The sequence below is a fragment of the Streptopelia decaocto genome (assembly GCF_964273445.1).
Source record: "Streptopelia decaocto genome assembly, chromosome: 5".
Taxonomy (NCBI): domain Eukaryota; kingdom Metazoa; phylum Chordata; class Aves; order Columbiformes; family Columbidae; genus Streptopelia; species Streptopelia decaocto.
In genome coordinates, this window is record NC_138659.1 from 42,378,400 (window position 1) to 42,397,180 (window position 18,781).

Here is an 18,781-nt window from a genome sequence, read left to right on the forward strand (position 1 = left end):
CTGTGGACAATAAATTATTGGAAAAAATAGTTGAAAAAAACCAAAACACCTATTCACTGAACTTTTAAATTACTTTTACTTTCAAAATAAAAATGAACAGAGGTGACTGTTCTATAAGAAGCATTCTGATTTAATGTTTAATGTTGTTAAAGGGAGAGAAACTTTCTGAAGGCTCAGAAAAGAAAAAAAGAGAAGGAATAAACTGTTACTGTGCCATTGCCTAAATCAATGATACACTCACACTTTGTACTGTACTTGGTTTTGATCACTTCATCAAAAGTGATACACAGGAAGAAAGGATTCAGGGTAATTTTGGCAATAAATTGACTGGATAGGGGAACAAACAGTCTCCATCAGAGCAAGGCTTTAAAAAAATACAACAATAACAATTTAATTCTCCTGTGGATATATATAAAATATATATATATGGTGATACATAGGGACCATATTACTTCATTTGTTCAAAGCAAAAATATCTGCCCACAATGAAATAAACCACAGGTTATTACATACATGTGGTAACTAAAAATTACCCTGAAGAACTGATTGCGACCGGGTATTATGCAAACAGTTTGCTGAGATTTACAAATGGCTTAGAAATGTACGATTCCAGTACCAATGTCCACCTGGGATAAGATGGCAGGAGCTGCCCACACCAAGTTTCTTGGGGATCCTGGCTTTAGCTTAACCCAGAAAGAGACTTTCCATAGGACAGCATTAGTCAATCTTTGTTACAGTATCAGAAAACTCAAGTGACAAAACAACACTGATGATTTGTCTGGTAGCCTCCTCTTACGCTATGCAGAGACATTTATGAGTAGGAGGACGTTTTTCATCTGCAATGACCAATTTCAATGGCATTGGGAGTATGACAAAAGGAGTTTGTCTCCCCGGCTCTGAATTGTCTGTCACTCACGTGGCTCTGCAGTGCATTAATGCCCTTTCCCTGGCTCTACCGGCCTTGCAAAAGCTGTGCCTCGACAATGGGAGATGGTCACTGAGGCTACAGGGACTGTGCTGTGTCGGAAAAGAGACTTCTGCCATGGCAACCAAACGCCACAAGAGCTTTTAGGACTTTTTTTTTTTTTCTGCTATTATCCTTTTGTTTTTAGCTAGTCAAAGGGAGTAGGAAAGACTCAGGGAAATGGAGGGAGGTAAATGGAATGGAGACAAGTACCTGCAATACCTGCCTGTGCCATAAATAAGCAGCACTCTCCTGTTTTGCATTGAAGCACGATTGCTCTGCTTGTAACTGCAGATGAACTGTGACGCTGTCTGAAGAAAAAGGAAAGGGGAAGGAGGGGAGAAGGGCAGTAGGGATTTCTTTTGCACTGTGTAGGGCAAGTCCTCATTCAGAAAAATGCATTAGGATTTTTGTATGCCAGAGAGATTTAGATTTTCCATTTCCTATAAAATACACTTTTAAGGAACATTTACACCTCTTTCATGCACCAGTACAAGATTACAGAGGGAAAGTCCCATTTCCTTTGCTGACATCAATTCTCCTTTAGAAAACCAGGATTTCTAGCCGTAATATTTGACAGGGAAAAGTTATCTACTTATTCAAAGAGCTCAATGAGCAAGGAAGAGTAACACTTAAACTATAAGCGTAACAGTTTAGTTGGCAACATTATTAAATATTGAGCCCAATTTCTGTACGTGTCTAATCAAATAACAGCCTTGGTCAGCTTTGGGGACTGAAGTAAATTTGGTTATTGTTGATGTTAATTGAATGAGCTGATGAAGTTATATAAAAATCACCCTACATTATTGAAATCAAACTTAATATGAAAAGTTATTATCACATAGATAGGCTGAAGCTGTCAGCTCCATACAGACAATGTAATTGGTATTCTGAACAGCCTGCCAGTCTACAGTTACATTTCTGGCTTAGGCAAAGCTAGCTATTGTAAATGGCAGCATGCAGTAGGCTTACAGAATAAGGGTATTTACAATCTCATGCATAAAGAGAGTCCACTGACATAAGAATGGTGAATAAGAAAATTAAAAGTAAAATAGTGTACATTTTTTAAGCTAAACTGTTTTTAAACTGTTTTATTATTGGTTTTAATGCCAGGCTACATAGAAAAATCCTTACTTAGTGTCACTATTCCTACCTCCTTTAAATGCTAACGAAGTCTCTCAAACTAGAGGCCTCATTTTCATAAAGTATTGAGCAGATTAAAAAAAAAACAAAACAAACATATATAGACATATATATATCAACACACTGCAGACTTTGCAATTGACAGAGCTCTACCTTGTGCCAAGAAAGAAAGGCTACTGGCTACTTGAGCCAAGGGCATGGGGCTATAGGAAAGCTATAGGAAAGCTCAGCTGGGAGATGGGAGAAAAGGCAGAGTGAACCAAAGCTACCGACTAAATACTCCTGCGCTGGGAGACACAAGAGTGTTTGCATAAGGATTTTGTCCAAAAGTCACACAAACAGTTGGGAATCTTATGTTAAGGGACTTTGATTTGGGAAAATGGATGTCCTATGTTACTGTGTTCCACCCAGTATGGCACTGTAAAAAACAGTAAATTTTGGATGCTTTCCCTCTGATTACTCACAAAAGGTTTAAAAGATTCAAAGTAAAAAAAGAAACCCAAATCCCAACCATTCTATTATTTCCCACTCACAAAAGCATAAAGAACTAGTAATATATTTATTCAGGATCAATGTTTTGTTGACAACAGAATAACTTTGCTCAGAAAATCACATTTATAAAAGCTGTTAACTTGTTTTGTGACAAAAAAAATCAACCGACAAATAAAGGGGACACTTTTCACTAAAGAAGCAGCACACTAAACTTTCACTATGTCTGCATCCCTTCTGTGATAACGTACTGCTGGACACACGTGGCTTGATGTTATTTACTATCTGTTTTTGCTGAGCTACAAGATGAAAAGCAGAGAAGAGAGGCAGACTAAGAATGAGAAAATGGGGACATTTGTATTTGTGTGATGTGAACCAGGGCTGTTTATTGCAGGACTCAGCACAAGGATGAAGGATCCCAAGCCAATATGTATCAGTCCTTGAATCCCACATCAACACCCAGTTTAACCAAAAAAATATGTAGCTGTATCCAAGAGAAAGAAAAATTAGGTGAAAGCACACTGACATGTGAGAGAGTACATGTATTTTTAAAACTCAGAATATACAAAGAAAATCTTGTATTAATTTTCTGTTTTAAGAGAAATGAGCATACATTCAATGAATCCCTTGATTCTTACTCATGTTTCCAATAAGTTCAATCCATCAACTAAAAAAAAAAAATGAAAACAACAAAAAACAAACAAACAAACATCGCCCCCCAACCCCAAAACAAATAAACAAACAAAACCTCAAATTACAAAGGACAGAGTCTGTACCTACATAATTTAAAGCATGACATTCAAAATGGTATTATTAGAGTTACCAAGAAAATTAGAAGGAACCTTATGGCTAAATCCAAAGAAGGCAGAAGGCCTTAATCTAGAACTGTGATCCTAGAATGTGATTTTTATCTGCCATTCAGTTACTAAAAGGAACTTGAGATAGGGTGATTTTTTTTGTTTTAATGACTATGCAATTGCTTTCCTGTGACTTAAATTATTGACTCATGCAAACAACATTGATACAGCACAAAAATGAAAATAAGACCCCTGTGATCCAGTCTTACCTTTCTAATGCCTTCAGAAGGATTCGATACACAATTATCCGCCCCATTATTCTTACTGATAGTCCTCCACAGTTCAGCAAATGTGTTATCCTGCTCCAAAGGATTTGTCCCTTTTGCTTTAAAGTATTCGTACACTGCTGAATCCCTGACGGTACCGTAAGATATATCCATTTGTTTGGACAGATCCTGAAATGTTCTGAAATTCAAGTGATATTGAGCTGTTAGTGTTATATAGTATATTACCATGATTTCATTCATTAAGTAGTTTCTATGTCTGTCATTAGCCAGAAAGCACTTACCCTCACCAAATAATATTTGCATACCTCTTTCCGCATCATAAAAGAAAACCAAAGAGTAATTTAATCCTACTGAGATCATATGAATTTAACTATATCTGAGTTCTTTTTCACCCCAGTAAAGGCTTTTTTTAGACAGATAATATTCATGTTAAATATTACAATGCCAATTTTGCACAAGAATGCAGTGCAATAAAGGCTTACTGGAGCACCTGAAAAACTCAGGTTATAAATACAAACTTCCAGCCCCATCAGCATCACCAGAAATACCTTGCAGAATTCAGTGGAATTAGTTTGCAGTTACACCAATGCTCCATCTGACTCCAAATCAATAGGACTGTTTTAAACAAACAAATAAAATCTCGCTTTCAATTTCCTCTAAGTCTCTCTCTCTCTCCCTCTTTTCGCAACCTCTGGTAAAACAGGCATTTTTCATTCACACAAAGGCCTAGCTTTCATTTACTCATCATCCCACTCTGGAAGTGTAAATGGGTCTCAACTGCGAGTGGCTGTGAATGCGCCATTTATTTTCAAATTGTACAGGATGTAATTCACTCCTGTTTTACAGCCTTTTCTGCAGACAAAGGTGTAAATCACTGCCTGCATCAATGAAAACCAGACCAAGTTTCGGAACATTTAAGGTGGTATCACTGCCATCAAAAGAAGCGTCCTAGCTGTTTTCCACCTTCAGACTTTCATTCCCATTCCTGAGCCCCTTCCTTTGTCCTCAAGTATCAGCTCTGTGCAGCGCCGCCATTTCTTTCACCTGAGCACACACACACGCACTCAACCACTGACCACCCCGTGACAAAACTGAATCTCATAAATAATGGTTTATTTTATGCTTTATAAATGTAGGACATCACATAAGAACAGTGACATGTTTCTGATATGACCAACCAGTTAATACTGGTTGAGATGAGCCAAACTAAAGCAACCCGCCCTGCCTTCCCCCATTCCTTCCCCGTCCTCCGGCATAAAAAAAATATACTACTACTACTACTACTACTACTACTACTAATAATAATAATAATAATAATCTTTCAGAAAAAATAATTATTCTCAAAAACATCTGAAAGGCCCACAGATGTCACCTCCCACCTGCCTCCAACTCCTGGAGCCACAAAAGCAAAACGTTTTGCCTTGCAGCTCTTCACAATGCTCTGGAGAAGCCTTCCCCTGGCCCATGAGCTGAAGCTGTTTCTCATAGCTGGAGACTTGTCACAGACAATATTTTTCTGCCACCTTCTTCCCTGTTCCACTCAAGGGATGCTGCTGTTTACACTTCACATCTGGGTAAGACTCCCCACAACACTATTTAAAGCAAAACAATTCGAGCATATACACGATACTATATAAAAATATATAGAAAATGCTTCCATCTTCTCCATCACATCACGGCCAAGCCTCCCAAGTTTGGGCCCAAAAGGGCCCCTTTGCCTGGACACACTGTAGCTCAGCAGGGGTGCCTCTCCCGCCCCCGCCAAAACTCTTCACACTCACAAGCTGCTTCGAACAGTTTAAGTGGTTTAAATTCTTAAATTGTGTTAAGGACTTTTTATCATTTTAAGCTGTTAAGCAGCTTTAAGTAAGACTGTGTGAACAGTTTCTCTCTATATACATTGCACACTTGTGGATTTGGGCTAACTCTAGGAGCTACATCAAATCCCAAACCTCCTGTTATTTCTCTAGCTCTGTATATGACACTTCGGTAAAGTACAAAATGAACACCATGGAGTTTGCTAGAAATTAAAATTCTAATTAAAAAAAAAAAAAAAAAAGAGAGAATTTGAATGAATTTTGTTTCCCTCTTTGTTTAACAATCCTGAAAGTCATAATCTGGTCTCCTAAAGTTTCTTGTACATTTCAGTGAACAGGACCATTTTTCCTCCAGTCTTGATCTAAATGATTACATGCTACATTTACTTCCTCTTTTCTTTTTTAAAATAAGTTTCATCATATCCCATGGAATCACTTCCATCCTGAAGACAGATGATATAGCTGTTAAAAGACACATTTCGATCTACTCTATGTAGAAATGACAGAGAAAGGTGCTCAATAGCCACAGGAGGGTTTCTGTGGCAACCTTTTTCACACCAGGTTTGGCATATGGATTCCAGTGTCTGTGGGAGTGCATGTTTGGTAGAAGCATGACAGCAGAAACAAGTTTAGCTAATGTTCTTTGACACAGCTTTCGGCTGGTAACAACTTTACAGGTGCCTACTGCTCATGCTGCCATTCTACTTGAAAGTTTGAACACAAGAGTTTATGTATTAAAAACAAACACATACAGTTTTAATAATGTCAGTATTTTCTGGATCACTTCAGCTGCTTCTACTGCTAGGGAAGCTTTTTGTCAGAAATATGCCTTTTGTTTCACCTAAATTGTACTTTATTGCCAATCACTACTTTTGTTTTAGCTGAATTACATTTTATTGACAATCAGTACTGTACAAAAACACAGTATCTCTTGCTTCTTGAGCAGCACAGTTGCTTCAATTCTCTAAACATCACAGTGCACAGTGAGCAAATTCGGGGTTTAAGTTAAGTCCTTTGCTGGCCCAAATATGCAGCTAATCAGTACTGGTGGCAGGGAAGGGAGCACAGCCTTTGCCTGGGTGTTGCAAAACAACTATTGCCGTTTTAGCTGGCAGAATTTCCTTAGAAGAGGAAATGTGGAGTATTGCATGTCCTAAAGATATGTGCCTTTCTCATAGTGTCCCCTTTGATGTATTGTAAGAACAGCCGCTGCCACAGGAAATTCTACATATTGCACCACCATTGGAAATATCTCATGAGAGAGACAGATGGTTGCCAAAGGAAACAGCCAGGGTCACAGTAGGTAACCAAGCTTATGAATAGTTCCTGTAACATAAATTCAGAAAGATGGCGACTGTTAAAGTGAGAAAAACACCTCGTGCCTTTACCAAACGGACCACTTAGCCAAAACTGTATCTCAGAAATTATCCTGACAGGTCTAGGCCCCAGTTCTTAGTATAAAAAATGTCTCCATGTGGTATTTCCACACTGCAAGTGGAGGCAATGTTCAGCATCTTGATGATCAGAGTGGTGATCAAAAAATCTGGATATGGCAGGTACAGTCACATATATAAAAGACACTGAATACAGATTAGCATCTCCTGGTTTTTACAGGATAAATTAAGATAATTACAACTGCAGGTTTTAATCATTGCTATTTTAACTCTCTCAGATCTGCCATTGCTAGACAAATTCATTCCCTGCCACATTTCAGATGCTGGTTTTAACTTACAATTGTGTTGTTCTCTAAAGGCAGCTGCTGTCATGTTGCTTGGACTTTATTTTTACAACCAGCCAGCAACTGGATCCGCCTTCTTTAGCCACTCAAATTCTTAGCTCCCTTTCCTATGGCAAAGATTTTGTGCATTTAATAAATAAAATTATTTGCAACAAAAATGTGTAGCATAACAAGATGCCTCATTAACCTTATCACCTCACTTATTGGATCTCGCAACCCATTAAGGACTCTCTGTAAGTGTGATTAAAAATAAAGCTAGTAAAGCAGAAAAAGTCAATGTTGCTCACTTACAGTTATAGGAGCCTAACTTCAATTTGTAGATAAATATATCCACTCTGTGATTGCTATGATAGGCAATGACATGTAAACCAATTTATTTAGGTAAATGTATCTGTGGCCAATCTAAACCCCAAATGCTGTCCTTTAAAACTGTATTACCAGCTAAAATATTTAACACATGTAGTTATGTCTGCCAGACAAATGCAACAATTGATACGTAATTTCTAGTGGAGTTGCAATTACTTCATGTAGAGTCAACGGAAAACTGGACTTTCTGCTCTTTTTTTTTATAAACATATTGACATAAACCATATGCTGCAGAAGAAACATTCAGGCAATAGCTGTACTAGAACTTATAACTGGACCTCTGGAAATAATTGCCAGAATAACAATATCAATGAAGTTACACTTTTGGAGATGTTTTCTTACTTGTAAAATATTTGTGTAGCTGTAGATATGTAGCCTAAAAATGTGCTGCCAGTATAGATTTATTTTATACTGGAGCTGCTATAAACCCTAGACTTTCTGGATGAATAATGTGAACAAATCTTGCCTAAGTGACAGACTAAACCTGTCACTCCTGTAACTGAGTGCTTTGAAGTAACTGCTGATCAATTAACTCAGCTGGAGTTATCAGGATCATCAAATGTGATCAAAGTATTAAAACAAAACAAAACACTGCCAAAACTCCAGGCTTCTGCCATTTCTAAATTAAAAGAGAAAAAAAAAAAAGGTATTTTCTTTCTTTTCATAGCAACTTTTTGTTTGTTTGTTTTTGGTTTGGTTTGTTTTTTGTGTTGGTTTTTTTTGGTTTTGTTTTGTTTTTTTGTTAAAGAAGGTCTTTAAACAAAGGAACAATAAAATAAGGCAAAAAATGCTTACTTATTGAGTTTTTCCTCATCTATTCACTTTCTCTAAAGTCTGTAGTAGCTGCACATCTGGACTCCTGTGTGTAAAGCCTGTGACTGCAAACGAGCCAATCAGCTGGCACCGCAGTGTGATGCAGAGCTGGTCTTTTACATCACAGTGATAACCATAGCATTTTGTCTTGACATCAGCCTTAGAAAAAACACAACAGGAAAAACCTGACAGCTCCTCAATTTAGAGGTAGTTTCCCATTAACTTTCACAACCGCCGTGTTCTGACATTGAAAAACTGTGGATTTTTCACGTCTGCTATTACTTATGGGAAAACAGTATTTCAGCAGTTTCTGAATCCACAGTATTACTTTAAAATTATGCTAGATTTTTCATGCTTAATTCCTGTTCATTTGTCTGCACCATTATTAATAATAAGGTTAGACGTGGAAGTATTGATCAGCTCTATGTCTTTATTCTTCCATGTTGTGAGTACACCTCATAGTAACCTCTCCCTTCACAGTACTATGCATGTTTTGTCAAACAATACTGTATAAATATCTCTCAATTAAAATTAATTAATATTATTAATAAGTATTAAGCCCTAAATCATATATACACAGTAACATACATTTACTTCTTTTTCCATATTTGGCAGTGAAAGCTATGTTCTTCTTTTAGCTAAAAAAGCCAGTACCCTGAGAATTTTGCTTAAGACAGCACAATTTTTTACATGATGGCTGTCATCAAGATAAAGTGTCTTGGAGATGATGAGACTTTTTAAGCTGCTCTACCTAAATGAAGCCTTAAAAATGCATATATAAAACATATAGCACAAGTCCTAATATATTGAAGCTACTTTATTTTCTTCTAAACTTTTTTTTTTTTTCAAAAGCAAGAAATTAATGGCATCTACAGAACTAAATAATACAAGTGCAGTTCCTAACTAAAAGTCTTTTCTCAAGAGGAGATTCAGGAGGGCAATACATTCTTTGCACATTGGGAAAAAAAACAATCCCACTAAAGTTCTAAGTAAAAATAAAAGCAGCTGAATTGATTTGACAACCTTATACCACCAGGATATAAAGTAAATACCTATGAGCTGAAACCTAGAACTTCAAAATCCTATCTGAAAGGAGATTTATTTGATAAAGTTATCACTATTAGAAAGCAATGAGTTGAAAGAGAATTCTGCCTACTGTGAACTGTAGAAAGGCATTCACATTTTGAAGCATAAAATTGCTCACAACTACAGCCTGCATGGATGTATTTGGCAAGACAATGGGAACAAATCAGAAAATGTTGTTTATTTTTGGTGACCTCATATCAGTCCACCTGCTGAGAGATGGACTTGGAAACCAGGCAAGATTTAACTGATCAGCTTCTCATTTGTACACATCTCCAGTGAGGGGATAGTCTGCAAAGCTGAATCAAGCTTGTGGGAGGCAGTGTGGTGGCGCACATAATTTTTATATGAGCAGAAGATCCTTCCGTTCGGAACCCAAGTCCTGCGTATTTTTTTATATCCATTTGTGAAGCAGCTAGGCAAAGGATTTGAGCCTCAGTCCATTATTCACAGATGAACATTCTCTGGACTTTGGATCTCCAATTTGAAGTAAGATTTATGAGTCATAAGACATCTGCAAATGAGTTCAAACTTTGACATAAAGACATTCTCTAGAGTTAGTCTACCCAAGTTGAATAGATTTAATATTTGAACACTAGGAAAAAAAAAAATCATCTGTTATGGATATAAATTGCCACTAGGTGATGATAGTTTCATTGACTCAGAGACTAATGTGAAAAGTTCCCCTATCTTACTGAATCCAAGCTACAATAGCACAAGCCCACATAAAGATGGAAGAAAGAATGGCAGTTAGTCCCCCTAAAGATTAGCGCAGCCAATACTTAATACGTCTGTAACTGTACTGGAAAGAGTGATATATTAGCTGAAAAATTAGATAGCATTAGAATTGATCTATCTTTAGCACTTGCAAGCCTCAAAAGTAAATACTCATTTAAAAAAAAAAAAAAGCATTGTGACATACTTCTATATACTTCCAAGATTTTGCTCAGGTCCACATAGGATGTGTTAAACTGCATGCAACATACATAAACTAAAAGTTGAGCCACTTTGAAGGCTATTTTTAGTGAGGCCAATGTTTAAATTATTGTTAGAATGGCAGTAGCCAGCGAAAATATTAAAATGAAACCAAGTTCATCTCCACATCCAATAACTTTACACTTCAGAAGAATCAGGCCCATGGTTTTAATTTGTGCATCTCTTTGACTTCTTTTGAAATTATGAATAATCAAGCTGAGCTCTTAAATCAATTATTAAATTGCCAACTTCTCTATAGTGACATGATCAAATTCTGCATTGTTTCATTTCACTGCAAATCAAGTCACTTTAAATGGTCTTAATTCCATCTCAGTGCAGTGATGTGCAGAGCATCAGGTTTCTTCAGCAAATACACTAAGCAAAATCTTCGCTTTACTGATGGAATCAGTCCAGTAGAAATCGGCAGCAGCACTTGCATGCTTAGTATACACTTTGCAGGATCAAGTTCTTCACCAGCAAATATATCACTCTATAGTTCATATAAACCTCATTTCATCAGCTGTCCATGAAAAATACCATCCACTTTACTCTAAACAAAAGCCTCAGCAGAGAAAGCCTCATGGGAGCTTCTCCAAGGGAAGCCATAAGCACTGACAGATTAAACTACACTGAATCAATGAAGCTGCAGCCCTTCACACCAGGACTAAACATTTCCAAATCACGGAAGCAGACAAACAGCGCACACAGTTACGGCTGCGTGTGCACCTGTCAGCATCAGTGGGGCAGGAACAGCTGCTGCACAGGATTTCAAAAAAGCAGAGACTTTCCTCCAATGGAAAAAACAATCAATTGGCATGTGTCACGGAACACGTTGCCATGTCAACTACATACTTTTACTACAGTTGAAACAAACAGTGATTGAAGCCCTTAGCAGGTAATGGCACTGCAGCAGCTGCATATCATTGCAGCTGTTTTCATGATGATGATGGTCACTGCTGCCAGTGTGGTGGCATCTGTGAGCCCTTGCCTGGGACTCACTGCCTTGCATTAGGTGCAACCCAAAGCAAAATATAACATTCAGTTATAGATTTACTGGAAGAAGGAAGCTAAAGCCAGCTTTATTTCTTTCAAAGTAGGAGGGGGTTTGCTACATGCTCCTTCGCCATGTGTGATGGCATCAATTCTATCAGCCCTTCATTGCTGGATCAGGTCCCTCTCCTTCTGCCCCAAATACATTTCTTTTTTAGGGTACCTAGCATACCTAACAGACAGACCAGTGCTGCTGAGATCAGTGAAACTGTTAATGCACACAAAAGCACATGCTCAAGGGTTTCAAGGGTAGGAGAAAAAGTATAAACAGTAAGAAAAAGGCAAAACAAAATACCCAAATAATATGTACACTAAGTACTAGAAGCACAGAACTTGTACAGCCACTACAATGTTTTTATCCCTTTAAAACAACTTCCACCAGCCTCGGTTCCTACATGCAAAGGGAAAGACAAGAAAAAGAAACGAAACTGTCTTCTCAATTCCCAATACAGCAACACTTTCACTGCAAATTGTTTTCACTGGGATTCTGTTCCTCCAGAGCTACTGCATGATTAAATCCTAAAAGAAGGGAACAAGCCATATGTATACCCACTGAAATGCAAACATGGTCCACCTATTAATAAATGATACACTGTCATGTTTATGATTTAAATAGTAATGAATTAATAGATACACACATCGTACTGGCAAGACATCCGTAGGCTTTGTGTACTTTTACTAAGAGTTGGAGATGCAGCAGTAATATGCTCTATTACCATCCCTTGAAATCTCACTTTTGCTTTACTGATCTCAGAACAATCTGCAATATTTTCGCTGAAGTCAAAATGTAGGGAACGTAGGACAAAAATCCATATGGCTAGGCTGTGTCCCATTACTTGCAGAGCTTCATAATGTCTTCCAGTGGTTTAGTTAGGAAACACACCCATTAAAAAAAAAAAAAAGGCAAGCTTAATAGTTTTTTGTAGCTGTGAGACTCAACTTTAGATCCAAAAATCAAACTGGATTCTCATCATCATCAGTAATACAGGTTATTCTGTAAACAAAATTAGTCCTCTGGTTATTTCTATCCATTGCAATTTCTAAACGATGCCCTCCAGACCATCTTGGCAATTCCAATCATCTGCAGAGATCTACAGGAGTGCGACTTGTCGCTAGGTTGTAGAAGTTCATTTTGCCTAAAACTGACACTGGTTCTGCTCCCGCACCGCACCTGAAGAAATCTGTTAAAAAGCTAGAAATAAACTAAATATCTCCTGATTGCTAGTCCAATGTTTCTACCTATACTTCCAACCCTCCTCTTTTCCACACCTCCAGGCAATAAGAGCAAAAGTCACTTAGATTGCTGATTTTTCCATTAACTAGGTTGGTGGGGTTTTGGCTCCTTATTTGTAATATATCTTTTCTTTCTGGATGTCCTACACTTTCTTGATTATTCTCATATGGGAAAGAAACCATGATGTTCACTACAGTGGAAGTTATGATTACTTTGCTTGAAAATGTTTTAAAAAAACAATCAAACAATACTATAACAAATAACTCCATTAATAGTGGTAGTGATGGAACATAGTTTCTGAGGATTTGCATCTCAAAGCTGAATCCACTGGCACCCCATGGTTCATGATTTCTGGATGAAGTTTCTCTCACGGCTGGACATATATGATCGCATTTGAGTTAATCTACTGTCTAATTGAGGGAGTAAAGTCAGAGGGCTGTCTTGATATTTACAGAGGGCATTTACAGGACTACCCCAATTTTCCATATTTCTAGCAAATGAATACCCTTGAGATATTAGCCACTTTGACCACCAAGTCCGCAATTCAACAATGGAAAGAAGTAGACTGACATTCAGGGTAATCACATTAGAGAGGTTTTTTTAAGATGCACACCCAGGTTTCCAAAAGCTGAAGCTTTAATTTGTATGCTTAGATTCATATATAAACTACTATATGACTGGACAGATTTTCAGAATGGATCAAGGAAAGTTTTGGCACAACAGCACGTCTGCAATACATTCATAGATTCAGTTAAAAGCCTGGAAACGGATTCAGAGAAGTTATGAGCAGTTGCTGCTCATCCTATAAATCCAGAATAATCAGTCCTGCTAACAAGTCTAGCTAAGTGTAGGTCCCTTGCAAGCACTCTATATTCTATTCAACAGTGAGGAAGAAATTATAATGCAAACAAAGGTGAAAACATCCCAAGAATTTATAGACTATTTATGGGAAATAAATACATCATTTGGACTACTTTTAAATATTTTTTTTCCTTTACTTTTAAATCACTTTGCCGTTGTGACCTTTTTCTGGGTACCTTGAAGGGTTATCATGGTAATTACAACAAGGTATTCTACTCCTTAGATTATTAATTAAAATTAAAGCTGCAGCTGGTGTGTAACAGCAATTCAATCCCAACAGCAGGTTTTAGCCAATTCACCTAAATCAAACATATCATAAAGTTGGCATGAAAATCATATTGTCTGAATCAAACACATCTGGTGACTGACACACACTTTCACTTACAATGAAAATAACAAACTACCTTTATTATTTATGCAGATGTACTTTAAATTGTTTGCTACGTTGATGTCTTCTACCACTTACATTCAGAAGCTAAAAATCCTAATGAAGATTAATGATTAAGATCGAGAGGAAAGAAATTGCTTTCTTCCTTCTCAACTGGTATTATAAGTACTGATACGGCTGCCATTCTGTTTTGCACTCAAATGACAAAGAGTAGCTTTTTAATTAAATAGAGTGGGGAATGGATAAGGCTTGGCATCTTGGTGCTGGTTTATAAAATCCTTACTCAGGGTGAGCAGTACTTTATACCGTGACTGTTAGGATATCATTACACTGTGAATAGTTCCATTAACGTCCATGAAATCCCAATGTGGGATAAGGTCCTACTCAACTCTTTATTAATTTTTGATTTATCAGGAGGTGTCTCATGCTATGGGAGAGACCTGTTGTGAAAACGAGGTTCTCAGTGCAGAAAGCTCTGGGCTGCTGCCTGCACCAGTGCCAGCAGTGTCGTAGCTGGGGTGGAGGGGCTGGATGTATTCACATGGCTCAGATATGTCAGAGGTACAAAGTGATCCTGAAAAACAGCTTCACACCCTTCCTCTACCGCTGTGACTAAAGCAGAAGCTATTGACATTGATGGAAAGAAGAGAAGAAAAAAGAAGGGCTCTGAAGAGGCATCTTGATTGCTAGAACGTGTGCTGGCACTCCCGGGAAATCAAAATACAGGGCTCTTTATTAATACTGAAAGCACATATAGCAATCATCACTTATTATTGATGTCTAAAGTGCATGCATTATATATGCATATTTTAAAGTCTGAAGGCCACTTGCCTGTTTCTCCAAGGGCCCAAACTGCAAGCACTTGGTGTATGGTGTACTTCCCACCTCATCCTGATGTACAAAGAATAAAGAGAAAAAGAGACCTTACCCTTTTGCCTCTCTGTCCTCACCCTGAACACGAGTCTCACCTGAACACTGAACCTCATATTAGAAACACTGACAGCACTGCATCAAAACCAACTAGCTGTTCCTTATGTTGAGATTAATTAGTTTATTTGGTAGCCTAATTACATACCTTGAAATATGAGTTTGAATATTGCATTACTGCCTTTTAAAAGAAATATAGCAGTTAACATCCACCCCATTCTGACTGATGTTTTTCTATTCTTTTTTAGATAGATATGACTATTCATAAATCAATTAAATCAAATCAGTGGCTTATTCTTCTAGGCTGATTTTAATGATTTAGAAGCAAACAACTTTAGTGTATGTGATTACATTTCTTCTAATGCAACTTTGGCAGCTGTATCAAAATAGCTTTTCTAAGGCAACATCATTCTCTCCCTCATCTCCAGATGAGTCTGGAAATGCTCCTGTATTATATTATGTGGGGGCATGCATGCAGAAGAAGAGAGTACTGCTCAGTAAAGCAGATCAACCCAGGAAGTGGAAAGAACATACGCAATCCTTCCCTTACCAACAGAGTATAATTTCCAGAAAAGTTTTCTTTCCTCTAGAATCCTTTTGTGAAACAGGAGCTAAGAACTAATAGGAAAGCATTCATGGTAATAAACAGTAACATCTTAATTTTTCAGGGAAACTAAGAACTCACAGTCCTTACCCCCAAAAACTTTTATAACCCACATCTATTGAAAATGTATTTTTCTGTTTTGTTTGGGATTTTTTGTGTGTTTTTTGTTTGTTTGTTTCTTTGGGGTTTTTTTTCCTAATATCATCAGGAATAGTTTTTACATCTCCTTATGAGTATATTCAATTTTTAAAGTATTTTCTTTGAATGGTAAGTTTAGAGTTTCACACATCATGGCCAGATGGTCTATAAACATTTTCGAATGTGTTGGAACAACTTTTATTTCAGAAGACAAAAAGGCCATCCTATACATCATTTAAGGTGTTAAGAGTTTAAAATGTGAGAAAGAACGATCTTCTATCATAGAGACATTTATTATAGGAATGGCTATTTTAGATTTGAGTGAAAATGTCAAAGAGAAAAGTAGCCAGATTAAAAGTGTTTGCAAGAGAATGGAGCTCCCTATCCTGAGGAAAGGAAAAAACAAGAGTAACAGCATAGAAATAATGGATTTCAAAAGACCAGAATTCAGGAACTGGGGGAGAAAGTGATTTAAGGATGATATAAAGGATAAAGAACTAAAGAAAAGCTGGCAATTCCTGAAAGACACAGATGCAAAGTATCTTAATGAGAGGAACTACAAGAAGAAGCTGATACAATATCAGCAAGACCTCAATCAGGAGCTCAAAAACCAAAACAACCAAGCATTTTTTCTAAGTAAACTTATAAGGGAACAGCACAACCCTTTGACTAAATAAAAATACACAGTACGAATGCATGAGAATTGTACAAATGTATGAGATTAAAAAAAACCCCAGAGAATCAAGAATAAATCCCTCTTACAACACCAATGTATCTTGCTTATATGAATTCAAATGTTACTGCACAATGCTGTTTGTGTCATCGCTTGACTGAAGGTCTTGAGTCCACTGCAGAGATGGCAAAAAGACATGTGCCTGTACCTTAGCCAACCTATACAAAGTTTGATTTCTTAATTTTTGTTGATGTAATCAGCACAACATAAAACAGAAGGCACTGAGCTCACATGCAACCTACAGCATAGACAGTCAAGATGCTGGATGGGGAGATGTGTGAGCAGCAACGCTCAGTTCCTGGTGCAGAAAGGTAGCTGCCAGGAAGACACTTAGAGAGAGGTACAGGTAAGAGAAGAGATACGACAGGATCACGAAAGTGCTATATGGATTGCCTGTAGTGTGGAGGTTCTCTGAAACGCTTCCTTGCCCTCAGTGGGTTCCCAGTAATATGCTCAACCTTTAGTTTCCGAAAGAACGCCTGATTAACTTTGCTCCAAGAGATTGTCTTCTGAATTGATTGTATGAACTGAGCTTTTAGGCTGTAGGAGGCACAATCCTTGGTAACTTATATTGCAGGCTATTAATTCAACCCTTGCATTGTGAAAGGCAGATCATCTAAGCGGAGCACAGGACTGGCCATAGCGCAGTGACGCTGGTCAGTGTTAACCAACCAACCACTACTCTGAGAGGACAGTTGGGCAAGCATTCTCCTCTGCTCCTGCTGGAAACTTTCCTTCTTTCCCCTCTCCTCCCTTCATCCAAAATAATGCAAAGAAATAAACAATTCAGTGCATGTTCCTTATACTCACAGTCAGCCTGCTGACATTGAATATAAGGTAACAAACAGAGGTGAGGAAAATCACTTTTGGTGCCAGGTGGGTGAGAAATTCTGGTGCTGAACAACCATGGTATGAGAAGGACAGAACTGCTGCTCACATGGAGATGTTGGTGAGGAAAGGTGCAGATGAGAAGATGTGTTTTTCACCTGAGCAAATGAAGCATTTTCCAAAACATGCAAGAGATTAGCAGAGCGGGGAGCTCATGTATGTCCTGTCTGAGCTGACGGCAAGTGAGAAAACAGGTACAACATTCCCCTCTTACAAGCAAGTTCACCTACTTTCAACTTAGTCTCATTGTTTCACAGGAAGTAACTGACTGTGACAAAGTGCTTACTAACTATTGGTAGTTTTGGAAATGCACTTTTTTGTTCTGGCTGCAGGGATGCTTTCAGAGAGACCTTCCGCCTGTGGATGATTTGGAAACCTATGCAGAAATATGCAGTATATTACCCCATGATAGAACGATCTGCACGTCTTATTATAATAGGGCCCAGTGCCACCCTAATGATTCTGACCAGCACAGACCAATGGTATAAAATACAAGTAATTTTATGGTCTTTGTTTGTTTGTTTTGTTTTCCAGGCAGCTGTTTCACTAGCAAGTATCACGCAGGTATTTATGTATTTACAAGTTCTGCCTGTCTTCCCACTTTGGACGTCTTTGTTGAAAAACTCTTCTGAAAAAGATACATGCATTAAGTGCATGTAACAACATCTGTCTGCCCAAAAGAATAGCAAATATAACCAGCAGGCAAACATATGGAACAGCATATTAACATGCAAAAAGCAGTTAGGTAATTTTGCATTGTAGGTCAAATAAATATCCACCTCATATAGTGGAAAAAACTGTTAATGCTTTTGCAGGAGTAAACCTCAAATACTCAAGCACACTGGCCAGCCTGCTTTAATGGTTGTTCCTCATGCAGAATCCATTTCCAAAACAGAATTAAGAGTGAACATTTTCTTCTAACTCCTGTTTTTGTGCTTAAAAAATGAGAGGTTGAGGTAGTCTTTACAGTTAGGAGAAGTCTGAAGTTTTAAGGCCATCTTTGTCTGAATTGCTATAGTGATCATTATTTTGCCTTTTTAATATCTGTTATATTAGATTTTATTATCAGTTCATATAAGACATTAAATCAGCTTCTTTAGAGGAAAAACAATAGAAATAGAAATATGCTATTGGGCAAAAATGTTCTATTACTGCATTTTGTATTGTTTATCCCTTAGGAGTCAAACAGAAAATAAAACCCAACAAAATAAGCAATAGGTACTGCCCTTGTAATGAAAAGAAACCACGAACTACTACAAAGAAGGCTGAAGTCAGGGGCCAGTGAGATTTAACGTATGCAAAAAGCATACAGCTATTCTACTCTATGGACGGCCAGTAAATAACCTATATTAATATGAGAAAATCTGACTTAAAAGGCAGCTCAATCTGAACTGAGAAGAGACTGCATATTAAATATCAGACTTGAACCAATCCTTGTACATTTTGATTGGCTGTCATGAGAGTACTGCTTTTGCTAGATTTTCAC

General features: G+C 37.6%; 1 protein-coding gene across 1 annotated transcript in view; it reads right to left on the reverse strand.

Moving 5' to 3' along the window:
• GRID1 (glutamate ionotropic receptor delta type subunit 1) overlaps positions 1-18,781 on the reverse strand; it is a gene marked incomplete at its 5' end in the record, with an annotated part of 523,307 nt that overhangs the window by 25,424 nt on the left and 479,102 nt on the right. The window contains one exon of the mRNA XM_082052805.1: positions 3,663-3,858. Within this exon, the coding sequence (XP_081908931.1) occupies positions 3,663-3,858 (196 nt within the window). The remainder of the gene's footprint in view (positions 1-3,662; positions 3,859-18,781) is intronic.